Consider the following 17,500-nt stretch of genomic DNA (forward strand, 5'->3'; position numbering starts at 1 on the left):
CAACTCTGACTCTAACCCTAACCCTAACCCTAAGCTTAACCCTAACCCTAACCCTAACCCTAACCCCGAACCTTAACTCCTAACCCTATCACCCTAACCTTAACTCCTAACCCTAAACGCTAATCATAATCCCGAACCCCCTAACCTCCTAGCCTAACCCTAACCCTAGCCCCTAACCCCAAACCTTAACTCCTAACCCTATCACTAACCTTAACCTTATTCGTAACCCTAACCCTAACCCTCAACCTAACCCTAACCCTAACCCTAATCCTAACCCTAACGCTAACCCCCTACCCCTACAGTAACCATATACCCCTAACCCTACACTAACCCTTACCCCCCTAAGTATACAATGACCCATACACCCCTGACCCTAACCGTAACCCTAACCCTTACCCTAACCCTAACCCTAACCCTAACCCTAACCCTAGCACTAACCCGACCGCTAACACTGACCCTAACCCCAACCTCATCCCCAATCCTAACCCAAACCCCTAACCCTTACCTTAACCCTAACCCTTACCCTAACCCTAACCCTAACCCTAACCCTAACTCCAACCCAGTACCCCTAACCCCCTACACCTACAGTAACCCTAAACCCCTAATCCAACAGTAACCCTTACCCCTCTAACTAACCAAAAACATGCACACATCATCGTCTGACCAGCGATGGACACTCGTCATCAGTCAACAAATGCTGCCCACTGCTCCTGGCTGTGCCCCTGGAGGAAGGACAAGCCAGGACTGGTTAAATGCAGAGGAACCATTTCACCGGCCACCATCCAAAAGCATGTGTGTGTGCATGTGTTGGTGTGTTGTGTGATAATTAAAGATTATTTTCTTCTTAACCCTAACACAAACCTAATCCTTAACCCCTAACCCTAACCCCTAAATGCTAACCCTAACCCCTATCCCTAACCTTAACCCCTCATCCTAACCCTAACCCCTACCCCTACAGTAACCCTAACCCCTCATTCTAACCCTTACCCTAACCCTAACCGTAAACCTAACCATGACCCAAACGCTAACCCCTACCCCTAACCCCTACCCCAACAGTAACCCTAACTCCCTGACCCTACAGTAACCCTAAACCCCGACAGTAACCCTAACTCCCTGATCCTACAGTAACCCTAACCCCCTAACCCTACAATAACCCTTACCCCCATAACCCTACAGTAACCCTTACCACCTACCCCTACAGTAATCCTAACCCCTACCCTTCCAGTAACCCTAACCCCCCTAACCCTACAGTAACCCTAACTCCCCTCACCCTAGAGTATCCCTAACTCCCTACCCCTACAGTAACCCTAACTCCCCTAACCCTACAGTAACCCTAACCCACCCTACCCCTACAGTAACATTAACTCCCTACCCCTGCAATAACCCTAACTCCCCTAACCCGACAGTAACCCTCCGCCCCCTATCCCTACAGTGATCCTAACCCTAACCACCCTAATGCTACAGTAACTCTAAGCCCCCTAACCCTACAGTAGCCCTAAACCTTTTTCTCAAGTTTTACTTCGTTTTTCCACAATATCGAAACATCAGTGAAGATGGTTTTAAAGGAGACCAAAAATGTTTCTTTTTACACAAGTTAATACAGGTCTCTGAGGTCCCCAGAACATGTTTTTGAATTGTTTTGCTGAAAATACCACATTATGCATTCTAGCCATTCTTACATGCCTCAAAACCATCTTGTCCCTGAGCCACCCTCCTGAGGCGTCTACTGCTGTGAGCCAATGGCATTTGATCATCGCTTCTGAGCTCCGTTGTATGAAGTACCTAAACTTTCACTGAGAAATCAGTGCAGAATCAGCCCTTACCAGTCCCCCAAAATGTTTCTGAACAAATTTGAGGCAGGAAACAATCAATTCAAGTTGTTGAATCCTCACTCATATTAGAACTACAAAGGCCTCATTTAAAAGTTTGTTCTGACTTTGGTTGCCATGTGCCAAGCTTGTGGGGAATACCGCACCAGGCTTTTTTTATTTCATTCAATTAGGAAACACGGGCAAATAACGTTAAAAAAAATACAACTACAATGAAAACATACTATTTTTATTCAGGCTTTATTTTGGAGAAACACACAGCGGATGGCGCGGCACAGCCTACAGTCTATCTAGCACATACTTTACTTTGAGTTATTATCATTTCACGGTTTGTTATCAGATCCATCAGAGACCCAAACGTATTAGCACAAGCAGTGAAAAAAGGAGTTTAACATAAAAAGAAACTCCCTTTAAAATATCCCCCATTCTAAAACCCCTGTTTTTGATAGGATTGTATGAAAGGAAAAACATTTAAATTAATATAAATATATATAATAAAAATATATATTAATGATTTACTGCTGCTCACACCAGGAGAGAGATCAAATAAAGAGATAAGATTAAATGACATAAGAGGAGATAACACTTTATTGATGCCCAGCAAGAATTCAGGTGTTAGATCAGAGATGAAAGAGTTAAAAGAGAAATAAAACAGTTTCCCACTCTCTTCAATGAAAAATTTCATATTTATATGATATTTATATTAAAGACCCCAAAAGAAACTCATATATAGGTTGTTGTTTTTTCTTTACTTATTTTTGCTGACTAGACTTTTTTAAGCAAGTTTTCAACATTAAAATGTTAACTGTAATGTTATAAATAAATAAGGTGTTATATATATCTTCACCCCAAAATTTTTACTTTTGGACAAAAATAACTTTCATTGCACAGTGATTACAACTTTTCCAGGTCACTTCATGTTTTCCAGGACATTTTGGGCAGTTTTCTCATATCCTGTGACTTTTCTTCTTCTTCTTCTTCTTCTTCTTCTTCTTCCTGATAACTTTGAGTAATATTAGTTGTTTCCTCTAAATATTAATACAATTCATATTTAATATTTAAATATTTTCTGTGAGTTTCTAATGTTTCTTAATTGGTCATAATTAAGCTGATAAATGATCAGGAGTATTGTTGATGTTTACATTTTATTCATATTAATAGTATTGTTTTATTGTTGTATTTATTTTAATTGTATTATTTGTTGTGGTTGCTTCATGTTTTATTGTAATAGTGGCATTGCACTGGACAGCCTGCTTAATGTTCATGGTTTCCAGTGAGGTCATTCATGAATAATCACATCGTCCATCCGATGGTGCTGTTGAGTCATTTATCTAAATGATCCCTGGTGGATTATTCCAGATGACACTGATAACAGACATTATGTCCTCTCCTTTCTCTGCTTTCTGTGGAACGACAAACACGGACACACACGGGAAACCACGTAAAGAAAGTGATTTATCCAAGTTCCGGAAACTTCCAAAAGGAATTTATTCTTTGAGTTGTGTGTAGAGTGTCTGTTATCCAACAGCCGAAATCCCAGGGTTGACGGCGCTCTGCCAACATCACACACCGTGTTCTACACGTACATGTGTGCATGCTTGGTCAACGCTGTTAAAAGGCAGCAAAGCGGTTCCTCTGAGCTGACACGCCCAAAAACCTTTATGCAAGTGTATTAAGGGTCACCGATTGTGAAAAACTCACTTTCAGTGCTTGTGCACATACTGTACATTTGGGTCTTTGACTGAACTACTGACACACAAACTGTGAAATAAGACAACACAGTCTGTTTTTGTGGGCTCCCTCTTTCAGAAATCATGTGGTGAAACACGCCGTTCAGATTTGCCTCCCCTCCCTGCGTCAAGTGGGGCTCATTAGAATCAGAACCGCGCCCCCATCTGAGTAACTCCACCCACGGCTGGAGAATATATATAAATACCTTTGCAGAGGTACGCCATTTTTGTTTCTCGCAAGCGCCAAAGCTAAGAGCCAAGCATGGGAAGTGATCTGTTGGCTGCAGAGACCAGCACAAATCTTTTGAAAGAAAGACAAATTAATTCCAACTGTCTGTGACAAAACTGCAGACGAGGGAAATGTAAGTAATCGACAAATAATTGTGCTGTGTTTTGTTTTTTTTGCCATTTAGCTCTAGCATCATCATCATCAGGTCTCTTGCTCGGCGATGGGGGCGACGCCATGCGTAGAGCCAATCAGTTTCACCAATCTTCTCCATTTGGGTCGGTCCAGTGCTAGGGACTCGGCTTCAGCAAGCGACAGGTCCATTTGGTGTAGGTCCCTGGTGACGGCATCAATCCATCAGGTGCGGGGGGCACCACGGGGGTGTTTCCAGCCGGCAGCTTTAGGTTGGAAGTGGAGGATAGCGTGAGTAGGGTGTTCCGAGGGGGAGCCTTTTGACATGGCCGTACCAGCGCATCCGACGCTGTGCTGCCAGGTGGGACGCGGGGGGCTGTTGGGTGCGTTCCCGCAGCATGATGTTGGAAACCCTATCTGGAATCCCCTCTATTGAGTGCAGTGCTCTGGTGTCAAAGCCATCGATTCTGGCAGCCAGGGACTTGTTGAGAGGCCAGGTTTCTGCTCCGTAGAGGAGGATGGAGAGGTCCGAGGTGTTATAAATCCTTAGTTTGGTCGCTCTTGATATGGAGTGGTGAATTCCAAAGTGTTTTTATGGCACTGGCTGCCAGAGCACGTCTCCGGTTTATTTCAGGTGAAATGTTGCCATCATTGGTGATGATGGACCCGAGGTAGGTGAAGGAAGTCACAAACTCAACCTCCTCTCCACTGATATGCAGCGGAGGGGGGGCGGCACCTCCTTTAACTTCAGTCTCAACTGGGAAACCAATAATCGGTGGTCCGTGTTGCCTAGCTGGGCTCCACGATACACACGGCAGTTGGTAACACTGGATTTCCAACGACTGGAGATGATGATGTGATCTAAGGTCTTGCGGGTTTTTCCATCATTGCTATACCATGGTCATTTGTGTATGTTCTTCCTGGGGAACCACATGTCTACAATAGATAGGGCCCCAGCACTGCATAGATGCTGGAGGCGGTCACCGTTGTTGTTGATAATGGGATCTGGAGATTCTGGGCCAATGATGTTTTTGGTCTGCGAGTCCCGTGAAGCAGAGGAGACGGTGACGTTGAAGTCTGCTAGCGCAATAGTGATGTCATGAGGGGGTATCTGCTGGATGACCAGATGTAGTTGATCAAAGAAAGCGTTCTTTGCCTGGTCGTCTGCGACCTCTGTTGGTGCATAGGCAACAATGACTGATAACTTGCCATGTTGGTGGTGGAAACGGGCGGTTAGCAGCCGTTCGGTGACTGGGGTCCATCCTATAAGGGATTTCCTAGCATGGCATGGCATTGCTAGAGCGACACCATATAGCCCTCTGTTGTCATTTGAGGCGCTCCAGATGTAGCTGTGGTCTCCCTCTTTCTTCTCACCGCTATCGCGCCAGCGTGATTTGCAGAGTCCCGTGATGGAGATGTTGTAACGAGACAGTTCACGAGCCAGAAGAGTAGCCTGTCCTGTGCGTCGAAGTGTTTGCACATTCCATGTAGCAACACGGAAGGGATGTCGGAGATTGATTGTTCGTGAGTCAGGGGCGTGCAAGGGTCGATACCAAGGGGCAGTCCGGCTATTTCTGGTTGGTTTCGTAACAAGGAGAGGTTCTCTGGAGGAGGTTGTTAGCCCACTGCCAGATAGCCAGCTGGGGGGGCTGCCACCTTAGGGCCTGCTGGCCTGCCCTACTGTTGGACCATGCATCTCTCTATAGAAGTTGTCATCACCTTTTTTAACTTTGATTGTGCCAACTGTTCTGTTTTTCAGGCAGATTTGTTCGTAGAATCAATCATAACTGTTTTTCTGTCTCTTTCGAGCAGAATTGACATTCTTTTTTTATTATTATTATTATTGTGCGAGGGGCAAAATGTCTCATAAACTGCACGTCCATTTTGAGCCAGTGCGATCTAATTCGTCAACAGAAATGAATAGTTAGCTCATAGCTGAGATAATATATTACATGTAATTTTCCAGGAAGTTACTGGCATTACTTTCTTGCAGCTATTATTTTGTTAGTTAAATGTCTTTACGATGGACTCCATCTTATCAACAGTTTAATATTAACAACATTTACCTTAAGAATGTATTTGATTAATCTATTAAAAGTATAATTTAAACATTATTTTAGATTTAGCCTATAATTCTGAATCAATCTGAATAAGGTGTCATTTTATCTTATCTTGGCTAAAATGTTACATGTTTAAGGTTAAAGTGGAAATCTATCAGATCGTCTGTGTTTGGTCGGTTTTACTACATTTCCCAAAATTCTATTTTAAATCACCTCCCATAATCGAGGTTTCTCTTCCTTTTCACTCATCATTCATTACTTTCTTTTCCCTAAAGAAACGCTTTATTTTCTTTTTCTTTATCCCTCATTCACTTCTTGCTGCGTGTGGCGGACCCCGCCACCAACAATGGAAACAGCACATAGAGCAACATGCAGAACATCAATGCTGCTTTGTTTCACACCTGTCTTTTGTGTCCTTCCGTGCTCAGCCTTGAGTTTTTCTCGACTCCTGACAAAGCGCTCGTTTCCAAGCCCATGAAATTCTTACTTGTCTTTTGTCCGTTTTTTTGTTTTGAAAAGTTCAATTGTTTTTTGGCGTTTTTTTTTTTTGGAGTCCCATCTCCGATTTATTTGTGCCTTCCCTTTGTTGTGTGCTTGTTACAAGTAAACCTTTCTTTTTGCCACCTCATCTCTGCCTCGTTCTCTGCAGCTGGGTCCACTCAGCATACCACGCGACAATGGCTGCTTCTTATAAAGATTCAAGATTCAAGATTCAAGATTCAAGATTTTTATTTGTCACATACATATACATACTTCCATACATATATGCAGTGAAATGTAATGCAACGCACCCGGTGATAGCACACAAGAAGTCCTAGGAAAAAGTACTAAAATAAAATAAAATAAAAAGTAGAAAATTCCTTTCTATAGACCGACTAACTGACTCCTAAAACGTAATACAGTAAGTGGAATACTTATAGAATAAGATAAAAAATATATAGAATAAAATACAATAAAAAATAAATTGAAATAAAATGGAATAGGTTGAAGGAATATGCCTATGTATATACAGATATGTGCATTTAAAGTGGCATGTGAATTAAAGTGGCATGTGAATGTGAATAGTGTGAGGTAGTGTTGGGATAATACAGCACAGTATACAACAGTACGGCGCAGCAATACGGCATCACGAACAACCCTGAACAGTGACACAGTATGCGGTACAGTATGCTACATACAGTACAGTAGGTAGTGGAGCCTAGTGCATGGCTCAGTTAGGACCCCTGGTGAGGTCAGCATTGACAGTTCTGATGGCTTGAGGGAAGAAACTCCGTCTCAGTCTCTCTGTTCTCGCTGCGTGACTGCGGAGGCGCTTGCCTGACCGCAGCAGCTGAAACAGTCCGTTGTTGGGGTGATGAGGATCCTTCATGATCCTACGGGCTCTGCTACTACACCTCCTGGTGTATAACTCCTGCAAGGGGGGGAGGGTAGTTCCAGTGGTACGTTCAGCTGAACGCACCACCCTCTGCAGGGCCCGCCTGTCCTGGGCAGTACAGTTCCCAAACCAGGCAGTGATGTTGCCTGTCAGGATGCTCTCCACTGCTCCAGAGTAGAAGGACTTGAGGATCCTCACCGAGACCCGGAATTTCCTCAGCTGCCTGAGGTGGTAGAGACGCTGCCTCGCCTTTCTCACCAGAGTGTCTGTATGAACAGTCCATGTTAAGTCCTCTGTGATGTGGACTCCCAGATATCTGAAGCTGCTCACCCTATCGACAGAAGTCCCATTAATCCACAACGGCGAGTGCGTCCTTGATTGTGATCCACGCCTAAAGTCCACAATCAGCTCCTTGGTTTTGCTGACGTTCAGGTGGAGGCTGTTGTCCTGGCACCAGAGTGACAGGTCAGCCACCTCCTCGCGGTAGGCCTTCTCATCGCAGTCGGTGATCAGGCCCACGACCACGGTATCGTCAGCAAACTTGATGATGGTGTTGGAGCTGGACCTGGCCACACAGTCATGTGTGTACAGGGAGTACAGTAGGGGGCTGAGGACGCAGCCCTGGGGGGATCCTGTATTCAGGGTGAGGGAGCTTGACATGTACTTCCCCACCTTGACCACCTGGGGGCGGCCTGTGAGGAAGTCCAGGATCCAGGTGCACAGCGGAGCATTCAATCCTAGCTCCAACAACTTGACAGCCAGTCTGGTGGGGACTATGGTGTTGAAAGCTGAACTATAATCAATGAACAGCATTCTCACATAGGCCCCCTTCTGGCCATCCAGGTGCGTGAGCGTGGTGTGCAGTACCTGGGAGACCGCGTCATCCGTGGATCTGTTCTGCCGGTACGCAAACTGCAACGGGTCCAAGGTGCGGGGGAGGGAGGCGCAGATGTAATCCTTAATCAGCCTCTCGAAACACTTCATGACCACCGAGGTGAGGGCCACCGGACGGTAGTCATCAGGCAGGTTGGAGAGGCGATCTTCGGGACAGGAACGACGGTGGACCTCTTGAAGCAGGATGGGACCACTGATTCAGCCAGGGAGATGTTGAATATTGTGGTGAACACCGGGGCTAGCTGGTTAGCACAGGTCTTCAGTACTCGTCCAGATATGCCGTCTGGACCCGCAGCTTTCCTGGTGTTCACCCGCATCAAAGCCCTCCTAAAGAGCCATCTTACAAAGTAAAAATTAATCTAACAAAATTACCACTTTGAGTGCACGGAGCTCCATCATGTCCCACCTGAGGGCGGCTCCAATGGACCAGGACCGTGGACTGGACTGGTCCTGGTGCTGGAGCCCCTAACCACCTTGGACTGGACTTTCTTACCACCCTGGATTGGATTGGTCCTGGTGCTGGAGCCCCTAACCACCCTGGGCTGGACTGGTCATCATGTCAGACTTTCTTACCACCCTAGATTGGACTGGTCCTGATGCTGCAGTCCCCAACAACTCTGAACTGGACTGGTCCCGATGCTGGAGCCACTAACTACCCTGGACTGGACTGGTCCTGGTGCCGGATGTCCTAATCACCCTGACTGGACTGGTCTGGGTGCTGGACTTTCTAACCACCCTGCACTGGACTAGTCCTAATGCTGGAGCACGTAACTACCCTGGAGTGGACTGATCCGGGTGCTGGATCTCCTAACCACCTGGACTGGATAGGTCCTGATGCTGGAGTCCCTAACCACCCTGGACTGGACTTGTTCTGGTGCGGGATGTCCTAAACACCCTGGACTGGTCCTGGTCCTGGGTGTCCTAACCACCCTGGACTGGAGCGGTCCTGGTCCTGGATGTCCTAACCACCCTGGACTGGAGCAGCCCTGGTCCTGGATGTCCTAACCACCCTGGACTGGCCATGAATTTAAAAAACAATCTCGACATGATTCAGTGAAAGATGATAAAGAAAGGGTGTAGATTCAGGAGGGAGTGCAGGGTTGTAAGCCATCCAATAATCAGAACTGACCAATACCACACCCACAATAATCATATCATGATGAATAAAAAAAATATTAACTGGTATACAATATGAAGACGTTGTTGATTTTCTCATTATAAAGTTCAAAATTAACTAATACAACTACAAGACCAAACCCATGAGGGATAAAGTACTGAAGTACCTGGCTGACTTAAGATATATCCAAGCAGTGATAAATATCTATTTCACTTGTTTCATCACAAAAACACAAATACTAGAACAACACGATGATGTTATTCATTGCAGGACAATTCAGGACGAACCATCATTTTGCAGCTGACTTCTTGTAATAAACCTCTATTTTATTATAATAAAACTGACCTATGGCCGCGGCTGAGGCCTGCCAGGATGACTGGACGCGGAGCCATGAAGCAAACCTGTGGATTTAAACACCACCACGAGCTTTTTAGACATCCACATTAAATTGCAGCTGGAGAATGAATGTTCTCACCAACACTCACTTATCAAGTCCAGGAATTCTGAACGGTCCAACCCAGTCACTAGCCCAACAATGGCACTATGACAGCATATGATGGCATTTCAGGAAAGTGGAGTCATACATAGTTGAATAATTATTAAGGAAAACTGTTCCAGTTGAGCTGCTAATTGGAGAATCCAGCTCAGAATTCCATTTTGATTGGTAATGAGTAAGTCTGCAGCTTGGAGAAGAAACAGGCTCTTCTTGTTGTTGGACGTTGTTTGCTGCTTAATATCCTGTTATTGCTGTTATGTTAGTAATTCCCCCTCCTAATTACCGTCGAGCTCCGCTGCTGCTCCAGATAAGTCTTGCTTGTCGTGCGTAAAGGTGATTACCGTGCGTATAGGTCGTGCGTAAAAGTATTTATCGTGCGTAAAGGTGCGCGCACCTTTACGCACCGACGCGAAACTTACTTCGAGGTAAGTTTGAGGTAATTAGTAACAATATTATATACAAATCAACGAAACATTAAAATGATGTGTAGTGTATATTTGTCGGTGTAATGCTCAGCACACGGTGCTGATCAGCGCACTTTAAACATGGGATCATTCTTGAAAGCGCAGCACTGTGAAGGACCAGCTGAGGGCAGCACACTCCACGGATGGCACCATACAGCGTGTGGCTGGAAATAAAATAATATTTCCAGTCTGATCAAACTTTACATAACTTTATCTCATCTAAATTTATATAACTTTATCTTATCTAACGTCATTTAACTTTTTCCTATCCAGTTAATGTTTGACGTTTCTGCGCTGTGTCGTTTTGGAAGCCCAAGTCGATTACAAGTTCAAGTTTAAATAATGATAATAATGATGATAATGATAATAATAAATATATAATAATAATAATAATAATAATAATAATAATAATAAGAAGAAGAAGAAGAAGAAGAAGAAGAAGAAGAAGAAGAAGAAGAAGAAGAACATACGTTATACTATATATTTAATTATATATATAATAAAAGTATAAAAGTAAAACAATTCAAGTATATCAATAATCTGAACCATAATAATCCATATCCTCCACTGTTCAAACTACAACTCGGGGAGGGGATGTTTACTAGGGACATGTCTCACCCTCTATCTGTGATTGGTGCGTGGGTCAGTCAGTCAGTCAGTTGTGGGTGGAATCACTGACAGGACAGTTCCAGTAAACCCTCACACACACACACACACACACACACACACACACAGACGGACGCACAGGGAGCCGGAGGAGCGCACGGAACATCAGACTGGACCAACGCACTCTCCTGACAGAAAACTACTTTTTTGGGGGGAAATTCGTTTTTTGTGTCACAGTGGACTTTGGGCACAGTCATCCGTGTGGGATGTGACTTTCAATGTAGACCCTAGCACTGCGGAGCGTTTTTCCTGAATATTATCATTATTATTATTATTATTATTATTATTATTATTATTATTATCATTATTATTATTATTATTATAAGAGTTATTCTTATTGTCGGGTCGCTCTGCCTCTCCACGTTGCGCTTCATCCAGGAACCGTGTGGTTATATGACATTTTAACACTGATCCGTGACTCCACACCATGGCGGAACCAGCCCAGCACTTGGTGGACATCGACCCGGACTTCGAGCCCCTGTCGCGGCCCCGGTCGTGCACTTGGCCCCTGCCGCGGCCGGAGTTCATCAACCCGGGCGACTCCAACACCTCGTCCCCGGCGCCGTCCGTCAAGCAGGAGCCGTGCGCCGTCACCGGCCTCCGCCTGCTGGAGGAGAGCGGGGACTTCCCGGAGCAGAAGCCTGTCCTGCTGTGCCAGGACTTCCAGTGCCAGGAGCCCTGCGCGCACCAGCAGCCCGCCCAGCACCAGCACCAGCACCAGCACCAGCACCAGCGCCAGCACCAGCACCAGCAGCATCCCAGCCCGCAGCTCCAGCACCAGCAGCAGCAGCAGCAGCAGCAGCAGCAGGTGCCCCTGCTCTCCTCCCCGGCCGGGTCCACCACCTCGGTGGCGGCTGCCGCTGCCGCCGCTGCACAGAGGAAGAGTAGCTCGTCCCGCCGCAACGCCTGGGGGAATATGTCCTATGCAGACCTGATCACCAAAGCCATCGAGAGCTCCCCGGAGAGCCGGCTCACCCTGTCCCAGATCTACGACTGGATGGTGAAGAGCGTCCCGTACTTCAAGGACAAGGGGGACAGCAACAGTTCAGCTGGATGGAAGGTAAGATGTGTGGTCTGCTGTGTGAACTGTCTGGTGTAAAGGATTCGGCTTTGGAGTCTTGGAGTGTGTTCTGTCTGGTGTCCCATGCAGTCCCATGTCCCATGCAGGCTGTTGGAACACCAGGCAGTTCAGCTGAATGGAAGGTGAGCTTTGCGGGCTCATGTAGTGCAGGGGACTGTCTAGTGTCCAGTAAGGGACACGGGACTACATGGGACACCAGACGGTCCACACGTGGACCACAAAGACACAAGTGGACCACAAAGCGGAACTCTTTATCCAGCTGAACTGTCTGGTGTCCCATGCAGTCCCATGTCCCAATGCAGGCTGCAGTGTGTGTTCCTTTTCGGACCTGAGATTTGGTGTGGTGGGCACTATCTGGCACTGTGGGGTGATGCTGCTGGATAGTGTCCATAATGGACACTAACTGTAGTATGGGGTTCTGGTGTCCCGTGGAGGTTGCTGTCCCTACAGTGTGGGTTCCTTCCCGGTCCCGGGATTCGTTGTGAACCAGCAGCTTCGCCCATAAAAACAATAACAGGTCCACACTACAGTGCCAGTGGTGTCCATAAACGACAATAAAGCTGTGTTTATGGACACTATTTTGTGGCATTGTGGTGTGGTAGTGTCCCTACAGTGTGCTGTTTGGTGTGATCCAGCAGCTTCACACATGAAAACAACGCATCCCCACTCAAACATGTGTCCACACCTTTGCCTGTTTCCACCGGGACAAAGGCCCACGATGCCTGGCGAGGTAGTGAATGTTCACCAGTGTGTTGTTGCATGTGTGCTCCATTCATGGTCTTGTGAAGCCGTGTCCCCTCATTGTCATTCATGCTGCTCACAGTAATTCAGTAAACTGGCCAGTTGGCACCGTGACCTTCTAAGTCATCTGAGCGTGTTCAGATGTGGGTCTGCTGACTCAACAGGGATCCCCCTCCCCCCCCCCCTTGGCTTTTGGCTTCCCTCAACATGTTATTCATAAAACTATGTGTTCCATCCATTTATGCCCTGAACAGCATTGTTCCTGCGGCAGTAGACTTCAATTCAAGTGGAGTTTTCGGAGTGCCCAAAAGTGTCTTTCATAAAATGCCGCTGGTACTTTATTGTGAAGCATTACGCTAAATTTGCCATGGAAACGGTCCAAAACATTGCACAAGAGAGGGACTTAAAATCCGTTATGTTGTGTGACAGGCCCACCCACTGTACATGATGGAAGGGCGTAGACCTCACTTTGAGGCGCATAGTTTTAATTGTGGCTGGCAAAAATGGCAGTCATCCCTTTCTGCAGCCAACCACGCTACGCCTGCAGCCTCACGGCAGGAGGTTTGCACACTCTGATCGTTTGAGCCTTCAGATAAAGTGGTCGTTAGCTCGTCAGTGAAAGCCGAAAGATGCTTAGCTTCCCTTGAGCTGCGGACCTATATATATGTATATATATTATTTAAAAGAAATACGGACAGTCTTTAATCCCGTGGGTTGTCGACTGGATGCTCTTTTTCTCGTCCTGCTTCCTCCCATGTCCAGTTTGTACGAACTGCACAGACCTTGGCAGCAAACTGTCTGAGCTCTCAGTCACATCGCTTCCCCAAGAGAGTTGGCCAAATCTGGTTGGTGGTGTTGGTTCCCCGCACGATAGAGGGAACCTGTTACATTAGCTTGGCAAGCCATTTCCAACATCATGTCGAAATGTATTAATAATTATCTGTAATTACATCCTATTGTGATTCATTCGTAAATACAGTTGCACGGTGGATGGTGTCAATGTTACAATGTTTTACATTGTACATTACAATGTTTTAAGAGAAAGCCATCCCTAATAGCATTATTGTTTTCATTAACTTGCTTGAATTTTAAAAAGTCAGTTTCCAGTTGATCAATATACCAATCAATGTCCACACTAGACCAGTGAAAACCAGAGCTTTAAACAGACCCTCTACAACATAACTTACTCGTTATAGTGTAATGAGGAAGTTGTTCTATAATATTATATAAATGTGGTCAAGTTGCTCCTGATGCAGCTTTTTAATATACAACCAGCAAGTTCCCCTCAGAAGGTGTTTCACTTTGTCATGCACTATGCACAAGTGTGTAGCAATTATTAGTCATGTTGGGTTATATAACTGAGTAACTAAATGTAATGTTGAGTTGAATAACTTCACATTGACCTTTGTTTTGGTTTAAAGGGAAATCTCAGTCCGGAAACTCCTCATATCATCACCTCGTTCAGACAGTTAAACTTCAGGGGCTGGTTAACTTGCAGACTAGAGTTTCCACCGCAGGAACTCGGAACCTTTGGAGGAACTCAGTGCGTTTCCACCGCAGGGCCAGGGTCTAAATTTAGTTCCGGGGACAAAGTCCCAGAAACTAAGCAGTCCCTGCTCGGGGGGGGGGGGGGTAATAGTTTTCAAAAGTCCAGGAACTTTGAGGGTGGGGCTTGCAGCACTGAACATTTCTGATTGGTTGAGTACACGCAGCATTTTAATTCAGACACCATTTGTAAAAATCTGCAGCTGTAAACCGACTGTAAGTACAGTTTTTTTGTTCCAGAAATGTTCCATGTGTAAAAAATCTGGGTCATTTTCTGTATTTTATTTTGATAATAAAAAAACAGAAAACGAAAAAACGACAAGTGCATATATATGTATGTACACACCAACTGCCAAAGTCATCATATTGTTGCCTATCTTTACCCATTGTATTCTTCTTGTTGTATAGTTTTCTGCATTACCGCCACCTACTGGACTGGAGCAATTTGCTTCATGGTCGCACACAAAATGATGTGTAAAAACAGCTGTCGCGTTTTCATAAGTCAATAGACTAATTTGCATAATCAACATGGGTCTTTAGACCGTGGTGAAAATGCAGGTAATGGGCCGAAGGAACCTTTTAGTTCCTGGGAAAAAAAGTTCCTGGGACTAAATGTTCTGGGTACTTTGGATGGAAACACTGCTTATGGTAGAGATCTCCAAAAGTAGAGGTCTCCGAGGGTAGAGGTCTCCAGGGGTAAAGGTCTCCTCGGGTAGAGGTCTGCTTGGGTAGATGTCTCCTAGGGTAGAGGTCTCCAAGATAGATATCTCCTAGGGTAGAGGTCTACTAGGGTAGCTATCTCCTAGGGTAGAGATCTCCTAGGGTAGAGATCTCCTAGGTAGAGACCTCCAAGAGTAGACATATCCTAGGGTAGAGGTCTCCTCAGTAGAGGTCTCCTAGGTAGAGGTCTCCTAGGAAGAGGTCTCCTAGGCAGAGGTATCCTAGGGTAGAGGTCTAGTTGTAGTCTGTGGTCGAGCAGGGTGATGGAACATGACCAAAAGTTTAGGAATATGTCTCAACTTCTAACACAGAGAGAGCTGAGCCTAAGAGCTCAAACTAACTTTGTAGGCAAAGGGCTTCTCTAGATACTCTAGTTACTCTAGACTAGGTAGACCCTACGTTGTTTGAAGTCCAACTCAAAGGACCCCTCTCTAAAAGGCCTTGATAAACCAAACCTACGCACGTGTCCCTCCGTCTGCCTCCATCGGGCATTGCTCCTCTTCAGGGCGTCCAGAGCAGCTCCCAGTTCGCCCTGCCATGTTCAGGGGGCGCGGACCGTGTAATACTGTGGGAAAAGCAAAGTGGCATTCACCTCTCTTTGCAAAGTTATTCATAGTGCCCCTCTTGTTCCATTTGGGGGGGGGGGGGGGGGGCTTCCATTGTCCAGCGCTAGCTAGCCTGCTGCTAACATTTGAAGTGCGCAGCAGGGGAGCAGAGGAACCGGTCTTAAAGGCCAAGATGGCGATTGAGTGATTGTCTGAAACGATATGTGGGTTTTTGTTTGCTTTGTTCTTTCCTGTTCAAGAGCCATGTTTCACAGAAAAATCATAAACGTATGATTTTATCCGAGTTATTAAGGTGTGAGATATTGTTCATTCAAAAATTAGCAATGCTATTGGTTGTGGGCCATAATTCACCGTTTGTAAAAGAGCGATTGACACAGCGATCCACCAATCCCTGCTCAGCAAATTGTTGCTGTGCACTATTTCCTTGAACTTGATATTTCTACGTTTTTAACTATACTAGAAAAATTGTTAAAAAGGTGTTGGTAGATTTGTAACACTGACACACTCTATCTAGAGCATCTGGAAGTCTGAATGTTATTTGATGGGATGCTACAGCAATTAATGGAAGTGGAACTTGTCACTATTTGCAATGAATCCTTTATCATTTTGTCATCTGCGATATTATATTCTAAATTATAAAACTCACATCAGCCATTCAGAGTGATGTTAGATTTGTTGGCACCAAAAGGATTCCGATTTTGACAGTGCTTAGAAAAAAAAATGGAATACCCAATGGGAGAAACGTCGAAAGACTGAGATGACACATTTGACAAATTATCCGTGTGAACTGCGTCCCGAGGGCCTCTACACTGTTAGAATGTGAGAAGATGAAGCCCCTAAGCTGACTGGCAAAGGCAAGTAAAGATTTGATCAAACTATGAGTAAGGATATGTTATGAAATGGTTTGGGGCCTAACTACCAGCAACTCTCCTCTGGCCGCCACAGCTATTAGTGTCTGGGATGAGTCATGACATCCTCCGTACTTGTCGTGCCGTACGCATAAGTGAAAATTCAGAGGACAGTCTTGGCGAGTGATGTCAACTCGGAGGAACATGCCAAGCGAGCAGGCCAGCGGCTGCACTAGACCATGCCTTATGACTGGAAGGAGAACAGATGGCCCATATTATCACCAATACCCAGGGTCTGGGTGGCCAGGCTTGATGCTTGTACTGTATGCTACGGACAAAGTCAAATATAAGTCAACTCTCAAAGTTGAATGACACAGAGGACCTTTTGTGTTATAGCAGTATATGACTTTCAACTAAGAAAATATGGGTATGAAAATGACACTGGATTAGGAACATTGTTGTAGCCCGTGCCAAGTCTTTGAGCATCAATCACTGATAATCCTTTTTTGAGTCACTGAGGCTTCACAATATCTGCACAAATAATTTCTGGTTAGCCAACCACATGGCCTCACGGTACACACTCAAAACACTCATAATGCAAACATACGCACATTTTGGTATTTTTTAGTATTTATAGAGCTTATTGTGCGTAATCACCGGGTGTCATGACATTTCACTGCATATATGTATGAACGTATGTATATGTATGTGACAAATAATCTCTTGAACTTGAACTTGAACTTGAACATACAAAAGCACACACACACACACCTACACACACCCACGCCAAAGAGAGAGTGAGCAACAATATATACAGTAAACACACTGGCGTCCCCCCTCTGCGCTGCTCTCCAGCGTGTGCACGTCACCTCTGAGTAAATATTTGATTCCAGCCGTTGGGGCTGGACGGCACTTTGATGTCGGCGTTGGGAACGTTGGGTTCGCTCGATGGTTCTCTCTTTCCGTACGAGATGCTCTCTTGACCTGACATTCCTCGGCCTACCATGGTA

At 45.5% G+C, this 17,500-nt stretch overlaps 1 protein-coding gene across 1 annotated transcript in view; it reads left to right on the forward strand.

The window, feature by feature from the left end:
- Window positions 1–11,153: 11,153 nt before the first annotated feature.
- The window catches only part of foxo1a (forkhead box O1 a), a 48,873-nt gene continuing 42,526 nt past the window's right edge, over window positions 11,154–17,500 (forward strand). Inside the window, exon 1 of the mRNA XM_080007123.1 lies at window positions 11,154–12,049. Coding sequence (XP_079863249.1) covers window positions 11,417–12,049 — 633 coding nt within the window. The 5' untranslated portion in view covers window positions 11,154–11,416. The remainder of the gene's footprint in view (window positions 12,050–17,500) is intronic.

Source organism: Zeus faber, assembly GCF_960531495.2.
Source record: "Zeus faber genome assembly, chromosome: 9".
In the NCBI taxonomy this organism is placed as follows: Eukaryota; Metazoa; Chordata; class Actinopteri; order Zeiformes; family Zeidae; genus Zeus; species Zeus faber.